General features: G+C 49.5%; 2 protein-coding genes across 6 annotated transcripts in view; one reads left to right on the top strand and one right to left on the bottom strand.

Annotated features, from left to right (window-relative positions):
* The window catches only part of BSPRY (B-box and SPRY domain containing), a 9,950-nt gene extending 1,984 nt beyond the window's left edge, over positions 1–7,966 (bottom strand). Inside the window, exons 1-5 of one of the 2 annotated variants that reach the window (XM_080982200.1) lie at positions 7,709–7,966; positions 7,115–7,213; positions 3,626–3,856; positions 1,702–1,724; positions 93–217 (exon numbers count right to left, since the gene is read on the bottom strand). In XM_080982200.1, coding sequence (XP_080838326.1) covers positions 93–217; positions 1,702–1,724; positions 3,626–3,856; positions 7,115–7,213; positions 7,709–7,930 — 700 coding nt within the window. In that variant the 5' untranslated portion in view covers positions 7,931–7,966. Of the gene's footprint in view, positions 1–92; positions 218–1,701; positions 1,728–3,625; positions 3,857–7,114; positions 7,214–7,708 lie in introns of both variants that reach the window. The other variant, XM_080982199.1, reaches the window with a different exon arrangement.
* Positions 6,157–24,927, top strand: WDR31 (WD repeat domain 31). 4 transcript variants are annotated; one of them, XR_013979634.1, is made up of 11 exons: positions 10,121–10,183; positions 10,627–10,709; positions 12,970–13,099; positions 14,295–14,369; positions 15,292–15,436; positions 15,523–15,623; positions 17,988–18,055; positions 19,294–19,435; positions 20,443–20,605; positions 21,989–23,183; positions 23,238–24,927. XR_013979634.1 is itself a non-coding variant. In XM_080982219.1 (10 exons), exons 2-10 carry the CDS (start codon positions 10,663–10,665, stop codon positions 22,147–22,149), a joined length of 1,032 nt encoding a protein of 343 aa, XP_080838345.1. In that variant the 5' UTR covers positions 6,157–6,528; positions 10,627–10,662; the 3' UTR covers positions 22,150–24,927. The 4 variants fall into 4 exon arrangements, 3 of the variants coding, with proteins under 3 accessions (XP_080838345.1, XP_080838344.1, XP_080838343.1); XM_080982219.1 differs by lacking the exon at positions 10,121–10,183 and adding an exon at positions 6,157–6,528 and having other exon boundaries at positions 21,989–24,927; XM_080982218.1 differs by lacking the exon at positions 10,121–10,183 and adding an exon at positions 8,062–8,268 and having other exon boundaries at positions 21,989–24,927.

Genomic DNA, 24,927 nt, shown 5'->3' with positions numbered 1-24,927 from the left:
GTAGCCAACTGAAAGGCAGCAAAAGCAAACCTGGAAGGCAGGTGGAGGTGGCCTGGATAACGACCCCCACCCCACAAGGGAAAGACACTGACCTGAGGCCCGACAGAGAACAGCTAAGGCCCATAGCCGGCTCACTAATGGACTCTGGAGGCACCATGGGTTAAAGTCCAGCTTTTCTGACTCCTGGGGCTTTAGGATTCCTTCAGCTTCCTCTGTCCTAAACCAACACAACAGAAGCAACTGGGGTTAGTTTTAACGTACCGCTTCTCAATTCATTCCCAGTAAAATACAATATTACGTACAATATATGTCAGTATCCTTAGCTCTTTAGGGTACAGTGGTACCTTGGGTTACATACGCTTCAGGTTACAGGCTCCGCTAACCCAGAAATGGTACCTCAGGTTAAGAACTTTGCTTCAGGATGAGAACAGAAATTGTGCTCTGGCGGCGCAGCAGCAGCAGGAGGCCCCATTAGCTAAAGTGGTGCTTCAGGTTAAGAACAGTTTCAGGCTAAGAACGGGCCTTCGGAACGAATTAAGTACTTAACCCGAGGTACCACTGTATTTATTTTTATTTTATTCATTAAATTTGTAGACCGCCTTTTACCCGTAGATCTCAGGGCAGTTCACAACATATAATTACAATATAAAAAACACAAAACACATGATAAAAATAAGAACAGAAAGGAGGGAAACAATAGCTTTCCCACCAGGCCTGTGGACAAAAGCTTGCCCAAAGGAGTAGAACAGAAAGAAACACAAACTTGCACACACACACACACACACACACACACACTGGAAGGAGGCAATGAGGAAAGTGCTTTTAATAGCACAAAATACATTTACAGCATTTTAGAAAAACACATCAGAAGCAGAAAGCCCACTAGGGAGGCAGTTGACCCACTGGGTAGGAAGGGAATTAAAGGGCTGACAGAGGAGGATATTGAGAGAGCAGAAAGGCAAAGAGATGCAAGAGAGGACATCCTAGACAAATTAAAAACAAATAAATCATTCAATCTAGACAGATTCCATCTGAAGAGTTCTTAAACAACTCAGAGTGTGAAACTGCTGTTGAGCCTAACAATATAGAACATTTCTTTTAAAGAGATCCAAAAAAAGTGCAGGCCAGTTGATACCAGTTCTGGAAGCATTATCAGCAGCAACATTAGGAAACATAGGGAAGAACAGGTCTTGCTGAAGGTAAATCAGCATGGCTTCTGCACAAGTAAGTCCTGTCTGACTCCCCTTTAGAGTTATTTCAGAGTGTTGGTGGGAATCTAGACAGCGGTATCAAAACCACCAGGGGTGCCTGAGCAAACAGCTGTCCTGAAACAGGAGGACAGATCTTACATCTCGGCAGTTAGTTAAAGAACAAGAAGCAGAGAGTAGAAATAAAAGGCCAGTTACAGGAAACCAGGCAAAGGGCCTTCTCGGTAGTGGTGTCTGCCCAGCAGAATGCCTTCCCGTCAGATGTCAATAAGATAAATAACTAAATGAATTTTAGAAGGCATCAGAAGGTACTCCTGTACAGGGAAGTTTTTAAAGGTTGATGTTTTATTGTGATTTTTATATTTTGTTGAGACTGGATGAAGCCCCTTTGGTCAGGCTCCTCAGGCCTGTTGCCATGTTCCTATGCTCCTACTTATTGCTTTTTTTGAGGTGGGGGGAGGTAGAAGTAGGAATCAAAGATGTCTTCACTCACCTCTCAAAGATTTCCTCCTCTGCCTGCTAGACATACAGAGAAAGAGAGAGAGAGAGAGAAAGTTACTAAAAAGACCTCTTTGAAAACAGAAAATTACCACTGCTAAATAGATGGAGGTCCATTTGACGCCATGGATGGGAACCCCAGGGAAAGAGTGGAAAGGGGCCCTGGCTCAGCTCCAGGGTCCCTGCAGTGAAAGGGGGGGGGCTCAAGTTGAGGGAGGGCAGGGGAAAGACCCTCCTTGGTCTGAGAGACCCTAGAGAAGGGCTACCAGACAGAGCCCACCTGACTGGGTTCAACAGACACAAAGCCTGGCCTGGTACAGTCAAACCTCGGTTGTCGAACATAATCCATTCTGGAAGCCTGTTTGGCTTCCGAAATGTTCGACAACCAAGGCGCGGCTTCTGATTGGTTGCAGGAGCTTTCTGCACTCAAGTGGAAGCCGTGTCGGACGTTCGGCTTCCAAAAAACGTTCAAAAAGTGAAGCGTTTACTTCTGAGTTTTTGGCATTTGGGAGTCGAAACGTTCCAAACGGAGGCGTTTGGGAGCCGAGGTTTGACTGTACAAAGTAGCTTCCTATAAATTGAAGCATGGCACAAAATAAATCACAAAATAAATTTATTTTGTGATTATATTGTTAGTTGTGATTATGTTAAAAATGATGTAAAACTCAATAAAAAGCATGGCAGCTTTTTAATTTTTTAAGAAAAGCCCAACATGATGACATTTTTGTTTTATTTTTAGCTCCTGCAATTTGACCACAATCTCAAGACGAGTTTCAATATAAGCAGGCAGGAAGCCAGAGACTGATTATGATTGCCCTTTCCTTAACCACAGATGACTTCACTTCTTCCACCCACCCCACCCACTTTTCCCATAGCCAGACTGGGGGGCTGCCCTGCCAACCTCAGCCTGTCCGCCAGCCCCTGCCTGCCTGCCTGTCTTCTTTCTCCCATCCAGTCTAGCAGTGGGTGGCAGGGGCCCCTGCCTACCAGCTCCCTTCTCTGCCTTTGTGCTGATTCTTTGGACCTCAGCAGGGAACAGAAGGATGGAGAGGAGGGGGCAAAACTAGAGCAAGCTGGCTCCTCCTCCTTCTGGCTCTGGCTCCGCCCACTGTGTGGCTCCCTGCTTTCTGCCCTTCCATTTCTGTCAGGCATCAGCCACCACTGGCCGTAGCTATGGTTGGCCATCATGCCGTGCTAACCATGGATAAGGTGAAGCAGGACTTGCTCTTAACCAAGGTCTAGAACCAGATTTTAAAAGCAGTTCACAGCCAACCTTGGTTCATGTGGATATGGTAGGTGGGCTAAGTGTAGCCAACTGAAGGGGAAATCACATACAACCGACCCAGGGTACGTGTGTGTGTCACCCTGCAGTTTCATCCTACTCCCATAGCCTGAAATCACTGTCAGAAACTATTTTGGTCTCCCCCCCCCTCGATTTTCATGCTTTATCTTTTTGTAAACTGCTTTGAGGTTGTTTTTTCAATCATTTTATTTACGACATAAACCAAATAAACAAAAAAGCGGGAAGGAACTTTTTGATGGGCATCCAAGGTTTAATTCTATTGCGGTTGAAATAGTCTCTGGGGAAAAATTTATTTATGGAGGTATGCATTTGTTAAGCTCTTTCCCCTTTTATAATTCAACACAATCTTTAAAATAAAGAAAAGGCTTTAAAATTGATTTCTGCTTTGATACTGCATTTTTAAGGGCATGCTTGTGTAATTGTCATTTTGTTGGAGCTTCCCAAAATTCACGAGTTGCTTATGCCTGTCGACTACGAGCCAAAGAATGGAGAATAAACATTTATATCTCTGTCCATTTCACAGCTCACCATAAGTGAGAGATAAACCCATAAACCGAGCACATGCAAACTGCGAGGCAAGGGTGAGCCTCACTTGGGGCCAATCGCCAATGCTTACCACCAGGCCACCATCATCTGTGCTGGTGATCATGGTCACCATGTAAGTCCGGAGGGCGTCCAGTTTCCGTAGTGATTCGTTCCAGTGGACCTGCTGGGTGAGGATGTTCTGGTGGGCACGCTCCTCCTCTGAGTGGGCCACATCCAGCAGCCGCTGCTCCTCGCTCTCACACACAGTCCTCACAACGTTCAGGCGCTGGATCAGGACCTCCCGGGCACTGCTGGCCACAGTCTGAGAAAGGAGGACAAGGTGAAATGGGAAGCTGCACGACACAAGGTTGGGACACCAGCCCACCCAAGCCCCGTGTGGGGAGCAGCATTACAGTTCCCATCATCATCAATCATAGAATTGTAGCGTTGTAAGGGACCAAGGAAGGGATGCGGGTGGCGCTGTGGGTTAAACCACAGAGCCTAGGACTTGCCGATCAGAAGGTTGGCGGTTCAAATCCCCGCGATGGGGTGAGCTCCCGTTGCTCGGTCCCTGCTCCTGCCAACCTAGCAGTTCGAAAGCACGTCAAAGTGCAAGTAGATAAATAGGTGGGAAGGTATACGGCGTTTCCGTGTGCTGCTCTGGTTTGCCAGAAGCGGCTTAGTCATGCTGGTCACATGACCCGGAAGCTGTACGCCGGCTCCCTCAGCCAATAAAGCGAGATGAGCGCCGCAACCCCAGAGTCGGTCACGACTGGACCTAATGGTCAGGGGTCCCTTTACCTTTAAGGGACCAAGGAGGTCATCTAGTCCAACCCCATGCAATGTAGTAATCTTTGGCCCAATGTGGGATTCGAACCCACAACCCTGAGATTAACTGTCTCATGCTCTACTGACTGAGCTGTACCAGGTCTTCTCTTTGGACTGGGTCTTTCCCAACCACCTGCTTTCTGACACCCCACTTTTAAACTGGAGGTGCCATTGGAGATGGGGCCTGGGAAATGTCTGCATGTCAAGCCAGACAGACTTTCCCATGGACCAAAATGGGCTGGAGAGCGTCAGGGCAGAGCTCCCCGAAAACGAAACTTCCCACAAGGGAGTCATAGGCCACAAAGGCTGTGGTTATGCAGAGACAATGGGCTGCAGGAACTTCTTTCCTTTTCGTAAGCCTGCCGGTGGTTCACTGACGCATTTCAAACATACAGAAGAAGATGAGCCCTGCTTTTGTTCACTGCTAAGGGCCGGCACACTCATGAGGCAAGGTGGGGCGGCCACCTCAGGCGGCAAGATCCACAGGGGCAGCACATTTTTAAAAATTAATATCAAATATCTTTGTACCAAAAAGCTACTGTATTTTTTGCTCTATAAGACGCACTTTTCCCCTCCTAAGAAGTAAGGGGAAATGTGTGTGCGTCTTATGGGGCGAATGCAGGTGGGAGGCTCTGCTCAGCGCTCCCTTTAAAGAGTCGCGTGGAGTGTTTGTGCGGCTCTTGGGGGTTTTCCCCCCTCGGGGAAAAGCCCCCAAGAGCCGTACACACGCTCCGCGTGCTCTTTAAAGGGAGCGCGGCTCTTGGGAGAGCCTTAGCCGCACGCAGCCTCTCCCGGGCAGGGGATGAAGGCTCCCCTTGTCCGGAAGAGGCTGCGCGCGGCTATCCCATAAGCCAGGGCAGCCAGTGGGATCGCTGCGCAGCGGTCCCGCTTGCTGTCCTGGCTTATGGGATTCAGAATTCTCTTCTTCTTGTTTTCCTCTTCCAAAAACTAGGTGCATTTTATGGTCTGGTGCATCTTATAGAGCGAAAAATACGGTAATCTAAATAAAAACACAGACCAGAAAAGGAGAGAGAGAAACAGACAGGAAGACAGAGAAAGGAGAAAGGGAAAAGGGAAAGGGGAGGGAAAGGCCTGGGGAAAAGAAAAAAAGAGAACTTCTGAATCTTCATCTGTCATCTATATATGAAAAATATCCAACATATCCACTCCAAGATTACACCCAACAAATCCACTTTCTACAAACCAACATTACATAGTCAATCTTCAAAACCAAATATCATGAGCTCTTTTTCATGCAAAAAGTCTGTAAGACGTTTTGAGTCTTTAGTAAATGTTGACAAGGACTTTTCTCTGATTAAAAATTGTAGTCTTTGCCATCTCAGCTAAATCCAGTAATTTTAGCAACCACTCCTCCATGGTTCATGACGTAGAACTTTACTCCCCCTTTCTTCTCTGGTGGGGGGGGGCGTCATTTTGCAGTTCGCCTCAGGGGCCATAAAATGTCTTGGTCCAGCCCTGCTGCTAAGGATTCCTGCATCTGCTCTCGAGCTTAAGAGCCCAGCAAGGTCCACGAGGACAGCAAAGGGAATCCCAGCAACCAGCTTTGGCTGGGTGACACCTCCACCCCCAAAATGGGACAAGGAGCCTCCCAAAGATTCTTGTTTGAGGGCGGAAAGCTGCCAACTCTTTGGACTTCACCTGCTTCATTGTCTCCAGGCTCCGGCAGAAATCAAACATAAATTCCTGCCCCACATATGCCTCGAATCATCTGGTCCCCATGCCAGAGGCTGGTTTCATCCCCTAAGTCACAGTCACAGGGCAGGAGTCACAGGTTGAATCTGCCTGAGACGGTTGCTACCTTTTTCCTAGCAGGGCTCTCAAGCCTTTAACAGCTGCACCACATTAAATAATAATTCCAATAATATCCAAGACTATGTTTCAAGGCAACTCATTGACATTTAAAACAGTACAACCCCCCCCCCCTGCCGCCACACACACAGAGGGAGAAAATGGGTTTTAAAACAAACTCAGTATGAACACCTGAGACAGAGAGACTGTTTCGTCCAGCAGGAAAAGCCAGTTGGAGCAAAAATATCTCCCATGGTTTCCGGAAAGCGCAGAGAGCTGGCGTATCTCAACAGGAATGCTGTTTCACAGAACGGGACAGCTACACCGAAAGCGCTGCTCTGAGTCACTGCACAGCAGGTAACTGGTTTTTTTTGTGGGGGGGGGGGGGGACAGATGAACTTGAAGGAGGAACTTTCTCACAGATCATCTGTATTTCAAGTATCCTGATCCTGACCTGTATAGGGCCTGTTTGCACCAAAGCCTTTAACGTGTCCTGATTGATAGCCAGTGCAGACCTCACAAACAAGGGTCATAGGTTGCCAGAATACCCAACACATGGAGCAATCCAGCAGGTGCAGTTCGCAGACGGAAATCCAACAGGCACAGGGTCAAGCTAGACCTAGTGTATTTCTGCCTGTTCAGCGGTTGCGAAAGGCACAGGAGCCCCACAAGATTGCACCTGCGAAAAATGGCTCCTGGACCAGAGGGGGATATCACACAGCAGCCTCTGCCAACCTTGGGTCCTCCGATGTTGCTGGACTACAACTCACATCATCCCTGATCTAGCTCACTGCTGGCTGTGGATGATGGAGGCTGTAGTCCAGGAATATCTGGGAACTCCAAGTTGGGGGAGGCTGTTATGGATGGGGCAGGAGACCCCAAAGTTATGTGCACTAGGGGGCTAATAATTCAGCTGCAAATTCTCCCCAGACCACATTATTACCACAACACGCTTCTTCTTCTCTGGCAACACCTCTGTGGCAAATTTGGCAATTGTGGCACTCTGGAGCTGAAGCTTTTCACACTCGTCCACTATTTTGTTCTGAAACAAATAAACAAAAAAAAATGAGTAGGGGAAAAGTAGGATGCTGAAATCTCCCCCTCCCTCCATACGCTGGTGCTTTCAGTGTGAAAGGGAATAAACTATGCCTCTAAGTATGTGCAGAGTGCATCCCCTGCCCAGCTCACCCCAAAACAGGCCTGGGGAGTTCCAGGAAGGAGCTTATTGGCCAACTTTACACTGGAAACTGGAAACCAGGCTGGCACCAGCTCTAAAACACAAAACACCACTGGGGCTTAAAGCTCTGAAATGGTGTCCTTGGGCCTCTTCCCGCATGCCCAAAATCCCCATTTGCTGACATTTGGGAGGTGGTGATGCGGTGCAAAGGGAATGCACTTTGCATATGCTCAGATGCACTCTTAATAATTCTACAAATACCCAGCAGGGAAATTCGACTGGGGATGTGTGTGGAGAGGGAGAGGGCTTTACCACATTACCCCACATTACCCCAGCAGCGCCCTCCCCGTCGAGGCTCACCCTCCTCTCGGCTGCCTCCTCGGCCAACGGGCGCACCCGGTGGTCCCGGCAGCCGCCCTGGACGGGACACTGGGCGCAGACGAGCCGCCTCTCGGTGCAACAGAACCAAGTCAGGTCCAGTGCGTGCTCCGGGCAGACGCCTCCAGCTTGGGGGTGCCCCTCACCGGGGCTTGGGGTCTCCCCGAGGTGGCGGCGTTCCCCCGCTCCCGGCGCCTGAGCCATGGCGGAGAGGGAGGAAGGACGGAGGGCGCGCCGGGCCAGGCACCTGTTGCGGCAGCGGCTCAGGTGGGCGGGCCGCGCCGTCGGAGCCTCCCTGCCCTGGGGATGCCCCGCCCGCAGCAGCAGCAAGCAGCAGCGACGGGGAGCGCCCCTTCCGCCTCCATCCGGCCAGAGCCTCCACGGGCAGGGGCAGTCTACCCGCGCAATATCCGCTTGCTGCTAAGGAGCTAACTGGCTGTTCGACGGGTGCGGAGAGACGGCGGCGAGGGGCAGAAAGGCACCAAGCGGCTTGGCTCGACCCGGCAAAGCAGTTCCAAGGAATAGCCGGTCGTGTGGCTCAGGTGCTGAACTGCCATGGGCTAGACTAGAACTCAGCCCCCGGAGTCGAGTTGGGACGGGAGGGGTTGGGGAAGCAGGCAGAATAACAAGAGGGGTCCGAGCATGTGCAAAGCGCCACCCTCTCTCCCCAGCGCTAGAACAAACCCTCCACTGTACACGTGCACTTTGCTTTTCAGAAAATGGGACCTGCTCCAGTGGTTTGTGGGGGGGGGGGATCTCCAGGAACGATGGCCGAGGGTCTCTCTGAGCATGTGAAGAGTCTCTGCCACTCTCCCCTGCAGGCGTATCACCTACCAATTCGTTTATCTTGATGCAAGAACCGCTGCCTGTGTCTCAATGTTGTCCTGGGTTGAGGATCATCTCCCTGCTAATCCCAGTCAAAGCTCCTCACCAGGGAGGGAACTGCTCTGGAGACGGGGCTTTGCAACTGATTTTATGCCACAGAAGCACTATTAATTAATGAATAGCCCTACTAGTACTACTACTAATAATAATACTATGGTTTTATTATTGTTCCTGAGCATTTCACAGTGCCCTGACATTCATAAATTAAGCAGGCTAAACTTTCTCTGGCATGTGCCTCTGAGCATGGACAGAGTATTTTCCCGGTGTTACTGAGTAACCACAGGAGGCTTCTTCAAATTGGGCAGGAGAGATTTAATGGCTTTCAGGCTTGGGGGGAGGGGCTTCCTAGGGAAACTTAGTCCCATCCATCTGCCCAGCCACGCTTCTCAATTTAGACACTGACCCCTGGAAGTTCCAGGAGCCCCCAACCAGACCACCCAGCTGCAAAGGTGGGAAACTCCCTGGCGGGGAGGGTCTCTGCACCCGGCAGGGTAGGGTGAGGGGCTGGACCCGAGCCAGGTGGGCTTAGCCCCAGACAGGAGCAGATCCGAAGCAGCCCCAGAAGCAACTTGAGTCCATGTCGCTTTTAAAAAAATAGGACCGGTCGACCCAATTTGAGTCGCACGACTCAAATTAATTAATTTTGTGTGCTATCTCTTTTGACAATCCTGAAGTTGTGGAGTCAATAGTCACAGGTGTTGTAATCCATACCATGATCAACTCCCGCCCGGGAACCAATGTCCCCACTGTGGAAGGACGTGTGGATCCAGAATTGGCCTCCACAGTCACTTACGGACTCACTGTTAAAACCGTGTTTATGGAAGACAATCTTACTCAGCTACGAGTGATCGCCAAAGAAGAAGAAGTAGAAGTTGGCTGTTCTGCTGAAGAATGCCTAAATTCTTTCTGCACATTGTCTCCACAAAATGACCTTGCAAGAAAGCTCTCGGGATGTGAATATGTTGCTCGAAAAAACAGAAAAATATTAATCACAGAACTGTAGAATGGTTTAGTTGGAAGGGACCCTGAGGGTCATCTAGCCAAATCCGCTGCAATGCAGGAACTTTTTGCCCAACATGGGGCTCAAACTCAATGCCCTGAGATGAAAAGTCTCATGCTTTACCGACAGAGCTAGCATTCTGCAGACCGGACAGGAGTCGGTGTTTTCTTTGCCCCCTTAGCCAGGCATGGCGTGCCCCTGGAAGATCTGGAGTCTCCCCACTCTCTGCTGTATACCTGAAGGATCGTCTCTACCCCTATCGTTCAACCCGGACACTGAGGTCCAGCTCTGAGGGCCTTCTGGCAGTGCCCTCCCTGCGAGAAGTGAGGTTACAGGGAAGCAGGCAGAGGGCCTTCTCAGTAGTGGCGCCCGCCCTGTGGAACGCCCCCCCACCAGATGTCAAGGAAATAAATAATGATCTGACTTTTAGAAGACATCTGAAGGCAGCCCTGTTTAGGGAAGTTTTTAATGTTTGATGTTTTATTGCATTATTATTATTATCATCATCATCATCATCATCATCATCATCATCATCATTATTTGTGCTGGGGAAACCCAGCCAGATGTGCAGGGTATGTATGTATAAATAAATATGATGGTAATAATAATAATAATAATAATAATAATAATAATAATGTGTCCCTTCCCCGAGGCAACAGCACAGTCCTGAACCCATCAGGGGATAGGCAGGAATGGTGGACCAGCCCTAAGCCAACTATAATGGATGTGATAGCTTTTCTATATATAATTATATTAATTATTTTTAATTTTACAACGGCTTGCGTTTCCTGCTGGTTTGTAGCCTTCCCCCCCCCCCAAACAGCAACAATGGAAGATAAGAGCAATGGTGTCACAGGTTTGGCATTTGCACTGGCATACTTCTGGAGCTAAGAGGCGGGAGGAGGCTGGGAAGGTGGCCAGCAGATGAGAGGGGCTTGATCAGAAGCTGCTGAGATGTGTGTAAACATAAGGCACTAAGTTCTTTCCTTTAATTCCTTCCCTGTCCTTCTGCCAGGCTAAGCGCTTTCGTCCGGCGAGTGCCTTTGAGATCATGGGGAAACTGCAGAGCAAAATTAGCCGAAACTCCTCCAAACGCAGGTAAGGGGTGCGGGGGGGACGGGACGGGACCAAAGTGGTGATTTGGTGGGATTGCATTTCCCTTTTGTGGATTTAGATGCTGGCTTTTCATCTCGCTCTTCTCCCAGCGGGGCAGCCTGGCATTTCTGTCTCCTAGCAGCAATCCTGCGAGGTTGCCTGATGACAGAGAGAGGAAGAGGGCTGGCCAGGCGCAGCTCGCAGCTCGCGCAGCTGCCTTGGGCGTCCAGAGGGTCCCTGGTTCAATCCCTGCCAGCACCTCCAGCTAAAAGGAGCAGCAGGTGGTGGGAAGGACCCTCCCCTTCCTGAGACCCCAAAGAGGCTTGGAGGAGCCAGTTCTCGCTGAGCCGCTCTGGCGCTCTGAGCCAGGAGTTTCTTAATTAAAGGCATCCTATGCAGGCAATGATTTTTTAAAGTGTCCACTTAGAAGGCTTGCTGGAAGAGGGAGCACAAAAAAGGCAAGAGAGACAGCGCCTGTCTGATTTATGCACTGTAGTGGGAGGGAGTTCCAAAGGGTCGCAGAAAGGATTACCTGGTGAGGTGGTATCTGCAGCAAGCCGAGCATAGTGACCGGTTGGTTGTAGCAAGGGGTGAGGTCATCTTTCAAGTCTCCTTAGCCGAGTGATTTAATTGGCAGCCAGTGCAATTCTTTCAGTACCGCCGTCGTAGTGCCAGGGCATTATTCTGCCCCGGTGAGCAGTTGAGTCTCTGCATTTTGCATTTCTGGGACAACCTCAGGGGCAGCCCCACACCAAGCACATTGCAGCAGTCCAGCCTGAAGAATAACAGTGCATGGATGACCGTGGTCAGGCTATCCCGGTCCAGAAACAGACATAGCTGTCTTGCCAGCTGAAGCTGGTTGATGCAGAGGTCGCTTGGCCCTCTAGCTACAGAGATGGATCTCGGAGCACCTCCAGAATATGAACCTGCTCCAGAAGCAGTAGACGGTCCTTATCCAAAGCAGGCAATAGATTTAGTTGTCTGGGCTCGGGAACCTGCTCATCCACAGTGCCTCTGTTTTGCCAGGATTCAGACTCAGAGGGCCTTCTTGGTAGTGGCGCCTGCCCTGTGGAATGCCCTCCCATCAGATGTCAAGGAAATGAGCAACTATCCTACTTTTAGAAGACATCTGAAGGCAGCCCTGTTTAGGGAAGTTTTTAATGTTTAATGCTGTATTGTGTTTTTAATATTCGATTGGGAGCCGCCCAGAGTGGCTGGGGAAACCCAGCCAGATGGGCGGGGTATAAATAAATTATCATCATCATCATCATCATCATCAAGAGGGCATCTCAGCTCTGACTCTCCAGTCCCCCTCTCTTTGCACCCCCTCAATAACTCTTCTCCTCATTGACCACCTTGTAATTTCCCTTATTAAGGTTTGCTCTCTCTCTCTCATCCTACCCCTCCCCGTCCCTATCTTCTTTAAATATAGCCTTTATTATTTGCAAGAATTGGCATAACACTTGTTTAAAATGTGGCATTAGGCCATCTCCCTTTTCTTTTTAATGTTTTTATTAAAAGATTTCCATGAGTATCAAAAGTACATTCAGTGTCTCTGCTTTCAAATCGTGGAGTCCTTCATGCAGGCTAGTGACATTCAATTTGAGACATTTTTTATTCCATTCCCTCCGTAGCCACCAAGTTCCTGGCTTGAACTTTGGACCCTTCTGGCCAGAACAGGCTCTGAAAAAGGAAACGACCTGAACAGAACACAAAACAACGGAGCTGTTCCTGGCTCCATTGCCCCTTGGTTATGAAATCTTTGCCACAGTGGAAAGTGGTTGTTGCAGTGGGGTGCAAGGGGGCTCCTTTGCCATAAACCGGAATCTAGTGTTAAGGACGCGGGTGGCGCTGTGGGTTAAACCACAGAGCCTAGGACTTGCCGATCAGAAGGTTGGCGGTTCAAATCCCCGCGACGGGGTGAGCTCCTGTTGCTCGGTCCCTGCTCCTGCCAACCTAGCAGTTCAAAAGCACGTCAAAGTGCAAGTAGATAAATAGGTACCGCTCCAGCGTGAAGGTAAACGGCGTTTCCGTGCGCTGCTCTGGTTCACCAGAAGCGGCTTAGTCATGCTGGTCACATGACCCGGAAGCTGTACGCCGGCGCCCTCGGCCAATAAAGCGAGATGAGCGCCGCAACCCCAGAATTGGCCGTGACTGGACCTAATGGTCAGGGGTCGCTTTACCTTTAGTGTTAAGAAGACCCAGGTGGGTTTCAGTGCCTCATATCATTCCTGTCTGTTTATGTTTGCCTTCTCCTTTGCAGGGCCGACAGGTATGAGGAAGAGCCCCCTCCTGCCAAGGTGGTTCAGCAGCCCTGTCCTGCTCACTGCGGTGCTGTGGCTTCAGTGGCGTCCCTCACAACTGACCTGTGCGTGTCAGGCGGCAAAGACAAGGTAGCTCGCAGGAGAGCAGCTAGCTGCAGCTGGCAGGAGCGCCTCACTGGTCCCAAATGGAAGAGAGTGTGAGGACTTCTTGGGTCCACCTCTCTTTCCCCCAACCTCCTCCCCACAATCCTGTGTCGCTGCTCCCCTGATTTCTAATGCCAGGTTCACGAAAGAAAAGCCCGGGCAGAACATCGCCTCCCTCTGTAGCCACGTTGCGGCCCCTGGTGGTCTTTCAAGATGGCTGCCTTTAGGGGCAGGCAGTCCAGGGGAGCTGCTGGAGCACAGAGCTCAGCGGGCAGCATGCCATGGATGCTCCAAAGAGTCCACCTTCCCCTGGGAATCTGGAGCAACATTGAGGTCCATTTCTGAGGGCCTTCTGGTGGTTCCCTCACTGCTGGAAGTGAAGTTACAGGTAGCCAGGCAGAGGGCCTTCTCGGTAGTGGCACCCTCCTTGTGGAATGCCCTCCTGTCAGATGGCAAGGAGATGAGTAACTATATAACCTTTAGAAGACATCTGAAGGCAGTCCTGTATAAGGAAGTTTTTAATGTTTGATGTTTTATTGTGTTTTTAATATTTTGTTGGGAGTCGCCCAGAGTCAGATGAGCAGTGGCATATTATTATTATTATTATTATTATTATTATTATTATTATTCTGCTTGGGTGGCTTTGTGTTAATGCTGGAGGCTCCGCTTCCTGTTTTTGTTTGAGGGGAAATTTGCTATCGTGGTGCAACTGCTATGCACTTGAGCAACTGAGATATGATACATGCATACAGGTTTATTGTCCGTTGGCTAGAAATGGAGCACATAAACAAATGGTGCTGCAAACTCAATTTAAAAATGAGGCCTCTGAAAAGCTGAACCAGTTCCCAGTCTAGTGCTGGTTGAGATATATGGAGTCGCAGACAAGCTCAGTTTTGATAGGCCCTTCCAGTTTAAAATTGTGCTCCGTTCCCACTCTATATTTTAACGCAAAGTTTTCCCGTCAGAGGAACGCCACATCCAGACCCATTACCTTAAAAGCACACCTATTCCACCTTAACAGCCATGGGGTCTGTAGCTTCTTAAGGGTGCCGAGAGATGTTTTGAGAGTTCCCAGCGCCCTTAACAAACTACCATTCCCAGGAATCCTTGCGTAGGTGGTACTTTTTGCAGGAATCTGAAATATTGCATGAAAGCTTTCCCCCACGTTCTCTTTCTCCAGACTGTTGTTGTGTACAACTGGCGTCGTGGCACGCTGGTCAGGAGGTTCCTAGGTCACGAGCGAGAAGTTACTAAGGTAAACGCCAGATTTTGGCTGCAAAAATGTTTTCTTTCTGTCCGTCCCCTTGCAAGCATAGACAACAGAGACCAGGACCCCATCATGTACCATCAAGCACTAAGCGACATGCAACCTTAAGAAAGGGCAGGGACACCTGGGAGGGTGTGAGAAGGTGGCTGCTTTGTGCGCAGAAGGCGCTAGGTTCAGTCTCCAGTTGAAAGGCTCTCACAGAAATAGTAAACAACTACAGTGGTACCTCGGGTTAAGTACTTAATTCGTTCCGGAGGTCTGTTCTTAACCTGAAACTGTTCTTAACCTGTAGCACCACTTTAGCTAATGGGGCCTCTCACTGCTGCCGCGCTGCCGGAGCACGATTTCTGTTCTCATCCTGAAGCAAAGTTCTTAACCCGAGGTACTATTTCTGGGTTAGTGGAGTCTGTAACCTGAAGCGTATGTAACCTGAGGTACCACTGTATCTGACTTTTAGCAGACATCCGAAAGCAGCCCTGTTTAGGGAAGTTTTTTATGTGTTTTACTGTGGTTTTATAACTGTTGCAAGCTGCCCAGGATGGCTGGGGCAACCCAGTCAGATGGGTGGCATATAAATCATAAATTATTTTTATTTTATTTACGTATTATATTTGTATACTGCCCTATACCTGTAGATCTCAGGGCAGTTCACAACAAGAAATTACAATATACAAAACACAAAATGCATAAGAAAACAACAACAAAGATAACCCATTAATCCATCATCATCATCATCATGGGGGGACAGCCCTCTCCCTTTTTCTGCCAGAGACCTGGGAGGGTGGCCATTGCCAGTCAGAGTAGGCAGTGATGGGTGGAAGAACAGTCTGAGGCAGCTTCCATGTTTTTTGAACAACCTGTGTGGGAAAGGATGGTTGTCTGAATCCACTTCTCTTCTGTTCTGCCCCAGGTGACCTGCCTCCCGGCCTCCAACTGGCTCTTCAGTGCTTCCCGCGACAAGACGGCGCTGATGTGGGGGTTCCAGGGGGGCTCTGGGGCAGTCCAGGGCTTCTCAGGGCATGACCTGGTGGTCACTGGCTTGGCTGTCAGCCCAGGTGAGGCGGTGACTCCTGCTGGAGTAAGAAGTCTGTGTCTGGATTCCTGACAGGTTTCTTCACGGACTCTCTCTTTCCTTGTTAAGTTTTCCAACAGCTTTGCACAGGCTCCCGTGACAACACTGTCTGCACCTGGGACATAGAGACAGGGGACTGTTTGCACAGAGCGTCCATTTCCAGGAATCTGGTAAGTGCCAGAAGACCTTGGAAGGGAGAAGTCCTACTATTTATTACAGATGCCAAAGGCACAAATCCCTCGCCCAGTTTTAAAGTGACCCCTTAACCATTTATAGCTAAGTGGAACTTCCCTCTCTCTCTCTCTCTCTCTCTCTCTCTCTCTCTCTCTCTCTCTCTGTCTCTCTCTCTCTCTGTGTGTGCAAAAATGGAGTTCGGTTTATACTAAGGTTACCAGATTTTTTCCAAAGACTCTGGGGACACTCTTTTTTTTAAAAAAAATAACATTTATTTCTAAAAAAAGTTGTTTTTTTAAAAAATTAAGAAGTAATATTTTTTCTGTGGTCTCCTCTGTCACATGGCCTTCCTCTGGGCCCTGGCCTGCTCTCTTGGAGCGCTAGCCCTCCCAGTTCTCTCCTACCTTTCCTCCTGAGTGGCAGCAGCGTGGCAAGGTCAGGGCTCCCCTCTTTTTTCTCCTTCCTCTCTCTCCCTCTTCCTTCTCTTCTCCTCCTTCTCCCTGCGTCGGCTCTGGGGTTTTCCTGGCCCCAGAGTGCCACGGGGCAGTTGGCTGGGTGCTCTCGTTCCTGGCTCGATTTGGGTCACGGGGTGTGTCAGTGGTTCCCCCAGTTGATGCATCGGGCGTCCCCGGTTCCCCCTTGGCAGTGGCAGTCTCAGCAGCCCGGAGCCAGCCTGGTAGCGCAGTTGGCTCTGGCTGGCTTCAGGAGCTGCTCGCTGCCGTGGCGCCCGCCATTTTGCCTGGCCGGAAGTCCCCATATGATGTGTCTTGTGCCGTTGAACCAATCATGCAACATTCATAATAAATCTACAACACTTAAAATATAAATCCAGGGACATTAAATGAAATCCGGGCACATTCCGGGGACAGATTTTGTCTGGGGACAGATATTTAAATCCAGGGACTTTCCCTGGGAAATGGGGACATCTGGTAACCATAGTTTATACTGAAAATAAAATACCTGCACCAAATGAAGGAAACAGTGAAGTTGGTATATGAAGCCCTTCTTATAATTTTGAAGGAAATGTAAGCAATCCACTTTAAATTATTTAATTGCAATGCTTCAGCAGCCACCAATTTTTTAAAGGAAAGGTGTGGAGTGTTTATTCCTTATTGTAAATGGAGCCTTGCACTGTCTGCCCACTGAATGCAACGGCGCTTACTCTCAGGTAACTGGGTATAGACTAGGGAGCTTTATACTGCAATCATTTTTGCCTTATACTGCAATCCAAATCATTTTTGCTCAGAGCTCGGTCCCACTGAGTTCAATAGGATTTACTCCTTGGTATGTTCCTGACCATTCTCACAGTTTCTTCTTCTTCTTCTTCTTCTTCTTCTTCTTCTTCTTCTTCTTCTTCTTCTTCTTCTTCTTCTTTCCCGCCTTTTCCCCTGACAGGGACTCAAGGCAGCTTACAGTTAAAAAATTATTTCATTCCATTTATCTTTGGAAGGTGTTGTACACAATCCCTTCCCTCACACATTATTTTTTTACAACAATCCTGTGAGATAGGTTTGGCGGAAAGGTTGTAATTGGCTCAAGGTGACTGGTGTAGATGTGTATATGACATCTATGTGTGCGGCGAGATCAAACGCCGGAGAAGCTTCCTGATGTAGAATAGGGTGTCCCTATTTTCATCAGAGACATGTTGGAGATTATGATGTTTATTCCCTGTTTTGGGCTTTCTTACATACGTCTGACTGGCTTTTGTCAGAAAGTGGTCTGGATGAAAGCTTGGTCCCATTTCATGTGGGCTTCTCTGAAATTCTAAGGGCATTCTGAGCTGTGCTGATATTGTTGAGACCGCAAACTAGGTTGTTTTAAAAACAATAGATGCTCGTAAAATCCTCTGCTTTCCGTAATTTAACCTTGAAGGAGTAGGCTTTAGAACTTGGTTATCACTCTTCACTCCACACGCTGATATGAGACTGCCTTTTTCCCCCAGGGGAGATTATTTTGTTTTGGGTTCAAGAAGCTGTACCTCTCTGTTTGATTCTTTATTTTGTTGTTATTATTTTTTAATACGATTTTCATAATGTATTATAATAAAGAAAAACAAACCAATCTAAACAGAAACAAAGGAGGGAGAGAGAGAGGGGGAGAGAGGAAGGGAGGGAGGGCGAGATGAAAGAAAGAAAGAAAGAAAGAAAGAAAGAAAGAAAGAAAGAAAGAAAACAAAGTCCTCTTTCACGTGTAAATCTTAACTTGTCCCACACAGAGAAAGGTGATTCCTCCCAGCTCTCACCTGAGAACTTCCCTTTCTTCTTCCATCCTGGGAGATTTTCCCTTCCCTGCCTCTCACACAGGGGGACCGCTTTCTGATATGGCTAGATGAGCTGCCCATTAATTGTTCTCTCCCACAGGTAACTCATCTGTGCTGGGTTCCCGGAGAGCCATATATAGTCCAAGCATCAGAGGATAAAACAATTAGGTATGTGAGCGCATGGGAGTGGAGACCAAATTGTGCACAAATCCAGCTTTTCTGGCTCTGAACCCAACTTTCTGAAAATTTTGCTTTTGAAATTTGAGCTGCAGGGTTCATCGGCACAGGATCCCTTGGAGCTGGTGGGTGTAGCAGACCTTGCAGTTCTTGCCAAAACTCGTGCTGGCGGGGGAGGGGGGGCTTTCCCTGTGTACACCTGGTGGGGCTAAGCTTTCCTCTGTAGCAGAGCTGAGCCCCAGGACTACCACAAGATGTAGTGATGGAAACAGTTTATTTGCTGCAGTGGAATACAGACAAATAAAAAACATCTTTATAGCTGAACTTCTCCCCATCCAAAAGCTTTTTTTATCTGTAAGGTAAAGGGTAAAGGGACCCCTGACCATTAGGTCCAGTCATGACCGACTCTGGGGTTGTGGCGCTCATCTCGCTTTATTGGCCAAGGGAGCCGGCGTACAGCTTCCGGGTCATGTGGCCAGCATGACTAAGCCGCTTCTGGTGAACCAGAGCAGCGCATGGAAACGCCGTTTACCTTCCCGCCAGAGCAGTAGCTATTTATCTACTTGCACTTTGACGTGCTTTTGAACTGCTAGGTTGGCAGGAGCAGGGACTGAGCAACGGGAGCTCACCCCATCGCGGGGATTCGAACCGCCGACCTTCTGATCGGCAAGTCCTAGGCTCTGTGGTTTAACCCACAGCGCCACCCGCGTCCCTTTTTTTACCTGTAGCCATCGGTTAAAATCTGTTTTGATTTTTTTAATGACATAGTTTATGTTTGTAATTAACAAAATCTTCCATATGTGTGTGTGTGATCCAAATCCCCAAGCATCCAACCGGCAAATCCCACTAGGGAACTACTGTAAACACTTTTGGGGTATAAATAACAAAGCTCATCTATTCTGACTAAGTCAAACTGAGCTGCTCCATAGGCTGCAAGGGTGGTTGTTGTTGTTGTTACATGCCCCAAACCTTTCACTGGCTTGTACAAAAGTCTTTTTTTTTTCATTTATTGCCAGAGGTTATACTGGGGAAGAAAGATAAATTTAAAACGAGAATAAAATCGCATCCCCGTCATTTTAATCTGTTTTGGTGCTGCTCAGGACTGAAGGGCAGTGGGCGGCCTCTAGCCAGACCTCTCGGGCCGCTTTGGTGGGACGAAATGTCTTTGGGCCAGCCGGCCACCTTGAGCCCTTTCACGTGCCCATTGCTGCCCCTTTTGTTTGTGACAGGATCTGGGACAGCCGGGAGCTGCGTGTGGCCCACGCCTTCCCTGCCAAGCAGCATATCCAGACGTCCTGTGATGTCAGTTCAGACGGGCGGTACTGTGTCAGCGGCAGCAGTGGCTCTGGCGGTGAAGGCTGTGAGGCCACGGTGAGGTCACCACCAGCTGTGGGCTGAGGCGGGAGCGCTGAGCAGTGGTGGTGGTGGTGGGGAGCTTGAACCGCAGAACTGGAGAGGGGGAGACAGGACCCAAAGGGGCATCTTCCTAGCCCAGTCCCCCACCGAGCCTCCCTCTCTGGCTCCGTAAAGGGTCTCTCAATATGGCAAACTTCCAAAACAACCCGCAATGTAGCCACCATTGCTTCCTCAAAGGTATCCTGCTCATTGGCGAGGATTCCGGTGTCAGGGTTGAAGCCAGATGCACAAAGAGTATACCGTATTTTTTGCTCTATAAGACTCACTTTTTCCCTCCTAAAAAGTAAGGGGAAATGTGTGTGTGTCTTATGGAGTGAATGCAGGCTGCGCAGCTATCCCAGAAGCCAGAACAGCAAGAGGGATTGCTGCTTTCACTGCACAGCGATCCCTCTTGCTGTTCTGGCTTCTGAGATTCAGAATTTTTTTTTTCTTGTTTTTCTCCTCCAAAAACTAGGTGCGTCTTTTGGTCTGGTGCGTCTTATAGAGCGAAAAATTCGGTAAATTTGTTGCTTAGCTTCCAATGGCCTGGTCATTGTTTAACACTTTCCCTCATCAGTGAAAAGAGAGGGAGAGAGTCCCCTCCCTTTGGCTTCCAAACCTAAAAAGACAGGGTGGGCGCCATCGGTGGGAAAATGGCTTGGCAATGCCAGGCCAAAATGGCTGGCAAGGCTGAGTTTCCTCTGAGGGAGTTGTTGCTGCTGACCTGGTGATACTTTGCAATGTGCTAATGCCTTTTTCCTTTTGTTGTATTGTGTTTTACTCATTAAAAGCTGCCTTGCAGGGGAATGTCCCTAAAGGGCACCTTAAACATCTAATTTTTAAAGGTAAATATTGCCCCTCTGATTGACGTTGGAGACCGAAGTGTGTTTTCACTCCAGCTTTGCAACAAGGGAAAGCTCAGTGGCGGAGACAGGAATGAGGTTTGGGAGGGGTATGGCTTCACCACTTGCTCTTCCTTCCAGCTCTGGGACCTGCGGCAGGTGAAGTGCCGAGTGCGAGAGTTTTGGGGCCACTCCCAGACCACAGCATCCTGCATCTTCCTCCCTCGGGGCCTCGGGGCCTCCCCGGCCATTGCCACTTCGTCGCATGACTGCACAGTGAGAGTGTGGAGCCAGGACTCTGGAGGTAGAGCGCTCAGCTCCTCTTGCTGGGGGAGAATTGGCTGCAAGGGCTGCCTTGCTAGATCAGCAAAGCCTGAAGGAAGCAAACACATGTTCTTTCACAGACACTTCACTTAAAGAAGTGAAGGCCTGTAGTAATGGCGGGGTGGGGGGAAAAATCTGTAATTCACATTCTCTATCTGTTAAGTCCATCTATATCTGTGCTTTGATTTTTGAAGTTTCCTATCTTGGACGGATGAAAATACTCACTGGAAGGTGATGGGCAGAAGACAAAGGCCCCTTTGTGAGGGGCAGGGTAGAGAGGATCTCACAGGGTGGGAGACTGAGGGAAGAGGGGGAAGCTGCCAGGTGAGAGATGGGAGAGCTCATTTTTCTGTGTGTGGAATAAGGGTTAAGATATCATTGTGATAGAAGGCCTGGTATTTCTTTTATTTTCTTTTTTCTTCTTTATTTTCTTCTGATGCTTATTCTTGCTTCTTTCCTATTTGCCTTCTTTAGATTAGTTTGGCTTTTATTGTACATACCTCATGTTACGTTTTTTCATGTTGCCTCCCGCGGCAACCCGGAAGTACCGGAAAGGGTTACTTCCAGGTTTTGCCGCTCGCGCATGCGCAGTAGTGCTAAATCACACTTCGCGCATGTGCACAAGCGCCAAATCGCACCACACACCTGGGCAGATATGGTGCTTCAGGTTGCGGGCCTTTCATGTTGTGAACGGGCCTCCAGAACGGATCCCGTTCGCAACCAGAGGTTGCTGTATAGTATGTTGTATAGTATGTTGGAAATTCTTGATAAAATTGATAAAAAGGAACCGACAACAACAACAAAAACCCTAATGTGCAGACCGAGGGGGGGGGTGTGTGTGTTCCAAACAAGGAACTTGAGGATTTGCACGAGGTATAGAGGAGGGTATGACTGAACCCTGCATAATTTCACCATGCACAACGTTACACACTTTTATAATGCCCTCCCCTTACTTGCCTTTTCTTGAAATGAAAAAGTCCCAAACGCTGCAAGCTTTCCTCACAGGGGAGTCTCTCCCCCCCTTGGTCTTTTTGGGCACACTTTTCTGTGCCTCCCCCAGTTCTAAAATATTCTTTGTAAGGTCAGGTCAGGTGACTAGAACTGGACACAGTATTCCTAGTGTGAAATTTTTTGGGGGGGGGGGTTCCCTGACTGGCCAGCCTTGCAGCACCGCATCTCATTTCCATGCCGTGACAAGCTTCACCTGTTGAATTTCCACTTTTGGGGTGGCTGTTTGCACAGCCCCCCAAACATTTTGTTGGGCATGTGAAGCAAAGCTGGCCTGACCCTCCACCAAGAGAGGACGAAGGCAGATATTCTCTCCCCGAACACCAGCTGACTGCCTCTTTCTTTCTTCTCCTAGCCTGTGTGGCTACTGCCTGCCTTGAAGGAGCCGGGGCTCTGCCTTCGCTGGCCGCCTTCGAGAGCGGCTCGCTCCTCTGCGCCAGCTCCAACTCTGGGATTCACTTGCTGAAGTTTAGCTCTGCAAAAGGAACTGACCTCCAAGAAGTGGCCAAGTTCTGAACCCCAGAAACCAGCTTCCATGTGGCGTTGGGGAGCAGCCTTCATGGGACTGTTTGGCTGAAAGCCTTCCATGCTGCTGTGTCAGGGAAGAAGGAAGTGGCACACAGATGGGGGTGCCTGACCGGAAGACTTCACAGGAGCTGCAGCAATAGGACATGGGATCAGAGCCCTGCTAGCAAAATTGTAGCTCTGCTTAATGGGTTTAGCCACACCCAGGTGTATAAATGAGAAAGGAATGGACAGTGGAGCTCCTAAAGTGCCCTTCGCTCACTATTGTGTGGGGATGATGGACCAGATTTTGTAGAAGCACTTCGTGTTTGTGCATTTGTCATGTCCTGTATCTGAGCCAGTTTTTTAAATATATATATATATATTTATAATTCCAGTAGTTCTCAGGGCATGCACATAAGTGTTTATTCACACACACATACCCCAATTTTATTTTATTTTTGAAACATCTCACTCTTCAGACCCCAAAATTTCCCAGAACAGCTTATGGATCACAACAAACAAATCAGTCACTGCCCCTCAGGGTTACAGTTCTTAAAGGCATGGCATAAAAGGAAAACAGATTTGGGAGGGAGGAGGAAAGAAGCAAGTTCAAGTTCTTAATGGCAAGTTCTTCTAATAACCCGCGAGCGTAGGGAAAGCTCAAGGGCAGGAGGCAGAGCCGCAAATTGCTCCCTCCTCTTCCCTCCTACAGACCATGCAAGTTGGCACCCATGTGTGGTGGCCACATGGCCCCTGCCTGCCTCCACCTCTCTGTAGCCTTGCCTGGACTCTGTGAAAGGAACGAGGCATGTGTGTGGCGGTGAGGAAATGCTTTCTTCCAAGGTCTTTCTGTGCGAGGTCGCTGCCGCAGTTTGCTGTTGCAGCCGCAGGAAAGCTCTTGTAAACGTTGACCTGCAAACTTCTGTGGCTCAGGACCCCCAGCCATAGCTTGGTCTTTCCTCAGAGCCTGGAGCTGCAGGGAGGTGGCCACCTGAGATGGGAGACACATTTGGCACCCATGGGTGTCTGCACGCCACTCCTAGGCAAGTGGCCCACACATGGAGGGACAGGACACAGTAACTCAAGGCAGGGAGGAGTCCTTTGGGCTGGCAGCTGCTGACAGGCCTGTTTCTAGCCCTCATGGTGGAAAAGGCTTAAAACAAGTGGGAAGGAGGTGGAAAGACTGAAGAGCCTGGAGGGGGTGGCTTGAGCTTAACTTCCAGGAGCCTGAGGTGAGGGGCCCAGGCTGGAGGGTCCTGCAGTTTTGACGCCACCACAGAATCACAGAAAAACATACAATCTGCCTGTTTCCACAGACTGCAGAATCCAGTGTTTTTGGGTGGATTTTAAAATGTGCTTCTTTTTGTTCCTCTGGTCCACTTGCCTCTGTAGGGCAAAGTGTTCACTTAACCCCCTTAATCTTAAACTTCACCACTCACTTATAATGAGAGAGAGAGAGAGATGTGCTTATTTGCATATGCAAATAGCCACCTTACCCAAAGCAAGTGATCAGCCTTGCACTGTAGCTGATAGAAGGCAGCCAACCACGCCCAGCTCAGCACTGCAACCTCCAGCATCAGCGCTGCAATCCAAACATTAGGGCTGTGGACAGCAAGAGCCCCAAGACCATCAGGGCAGTGGCACAGAAGAGTCCAGGATAGTGGTCCCACAAGAGGCAGCACGTTTCCCAGCATCTGGATACGGGGTGGGCGACAACGAGCTCCCTGGGGTCAGACCCTCGGGGCGCGGCAGCCTTGAGCAATTCCAGGGTCACAAGCACCGCAAAGGCCTCTTCTTCTTTTGCATTCCCTGGCAGCTTCCTGCACCAGCACAGACGGAAGCCGTCCAGCCAGACCTCCTGCACCTCCCTCATCCACGGGGGGAACTGCTGGACGATGTCCATGTTGACTGGAAGCCTGGGGACACCTCCGCAGGGTAAGGGGACGCTCCCCCTGCAGAGCGGGCACTGGAAGCTCTGGCTTGACTTGAGGAAGACGCACATCCTAGCCAGGCACTCCAAGCAGAAGGTGTGGGAGCAAGGCAGGAGGCGAGGGGCCCTGAAGACATTGTCGAAGGAGAGGTAGCAAATGGGGCACTCCGCTTCAGATGCCCCTTCTTCCACTGTTCGGCTTGCAGCGGTAGGAGAAGGATCCGTCGCTTCCGCCTGCCCCTGGCCAGACCGGGAGCCACTTTCCACAGAATTCAAAACCTCCATAGGGATAGACTTCCCCACCTCACAGGTCCATGATTCCTGGCTTCCTTGCTGAGGGTGGCCTCACCAACCCTAGTTTGATGATGGGCTCAGATGAGAACCGGAGCCTCTGGAGTTTCTCATGCTGGTGGGACCCTGGCCACAAGAGTCCTCCAGGCTGCTTGAAATCCTGCGGCCACTCCAGACTCAGAGGCCACCTCTGGGAGGGAGCTCTCAGCCCTCCTCCCAAGATGGGCTCCTGTGCATCTAGCCAGTGAGACTGGGCAACCAGCCTTGTGTTTGACACCTTCCCTCCCTCCTGTGTGGGCAGTGAGTCCTTCTGCTTGCTTAGCAACTGGGGCTGGGCAGGGCTGGCCAGCCTGGTCTGGCAAAGCAACAGCAATGGGGGGTATCCCTTTAAATGCTGACGCTCCCTGCATTTGTGTGTCCCTCCCAGCCATTCCACCTCTGCTGCCCAACCTGTTCTTAGCTACACACCTCCTTGAGTTATGTTTAATCTGCAAACAAAAGCTTTTGTTAAGTTGTGGGTGAACATATCAGACGACACAGTGATTCTTCAAACAGCTCTTGTTTAT

Source organism: Podarcis pityusensis, assembly GCF_964106645.2.
Source record: "Podarcis pityusensis genome assembly, chromosome: 14".
Classification (NCBI taxonomy): domain Eukaryota; kingdom Metazoa; phylum Chordata; class Lepidosauria; order Squamata; family Lacertidae; genus Podarcis; species Podarcis pityusensis.
This window is presented reverse-complemented; position numbering and strand designations above follow the sequence as displayed.

Bases quoted from the DNA above. Each gene is read 5' to 3' on its own strand.
- WDR31 (XM_080982217.1), top strand. The intron at 15,624-17,987 runs GTAAGTGCCAGA...TCTCTCCCACAG, and splicing joins CGTCCATTTCCAGGAATCTG to GTAACTCATCTGTGCTGGGT. The intron at 20,606-21,988 runs GTAGAGCGCTCA...TTCTTCTCCTAG, and splicing joins GTGGAGCCAGGACTCTGGAG to CCTGTGTGGCTACTGCCTGC.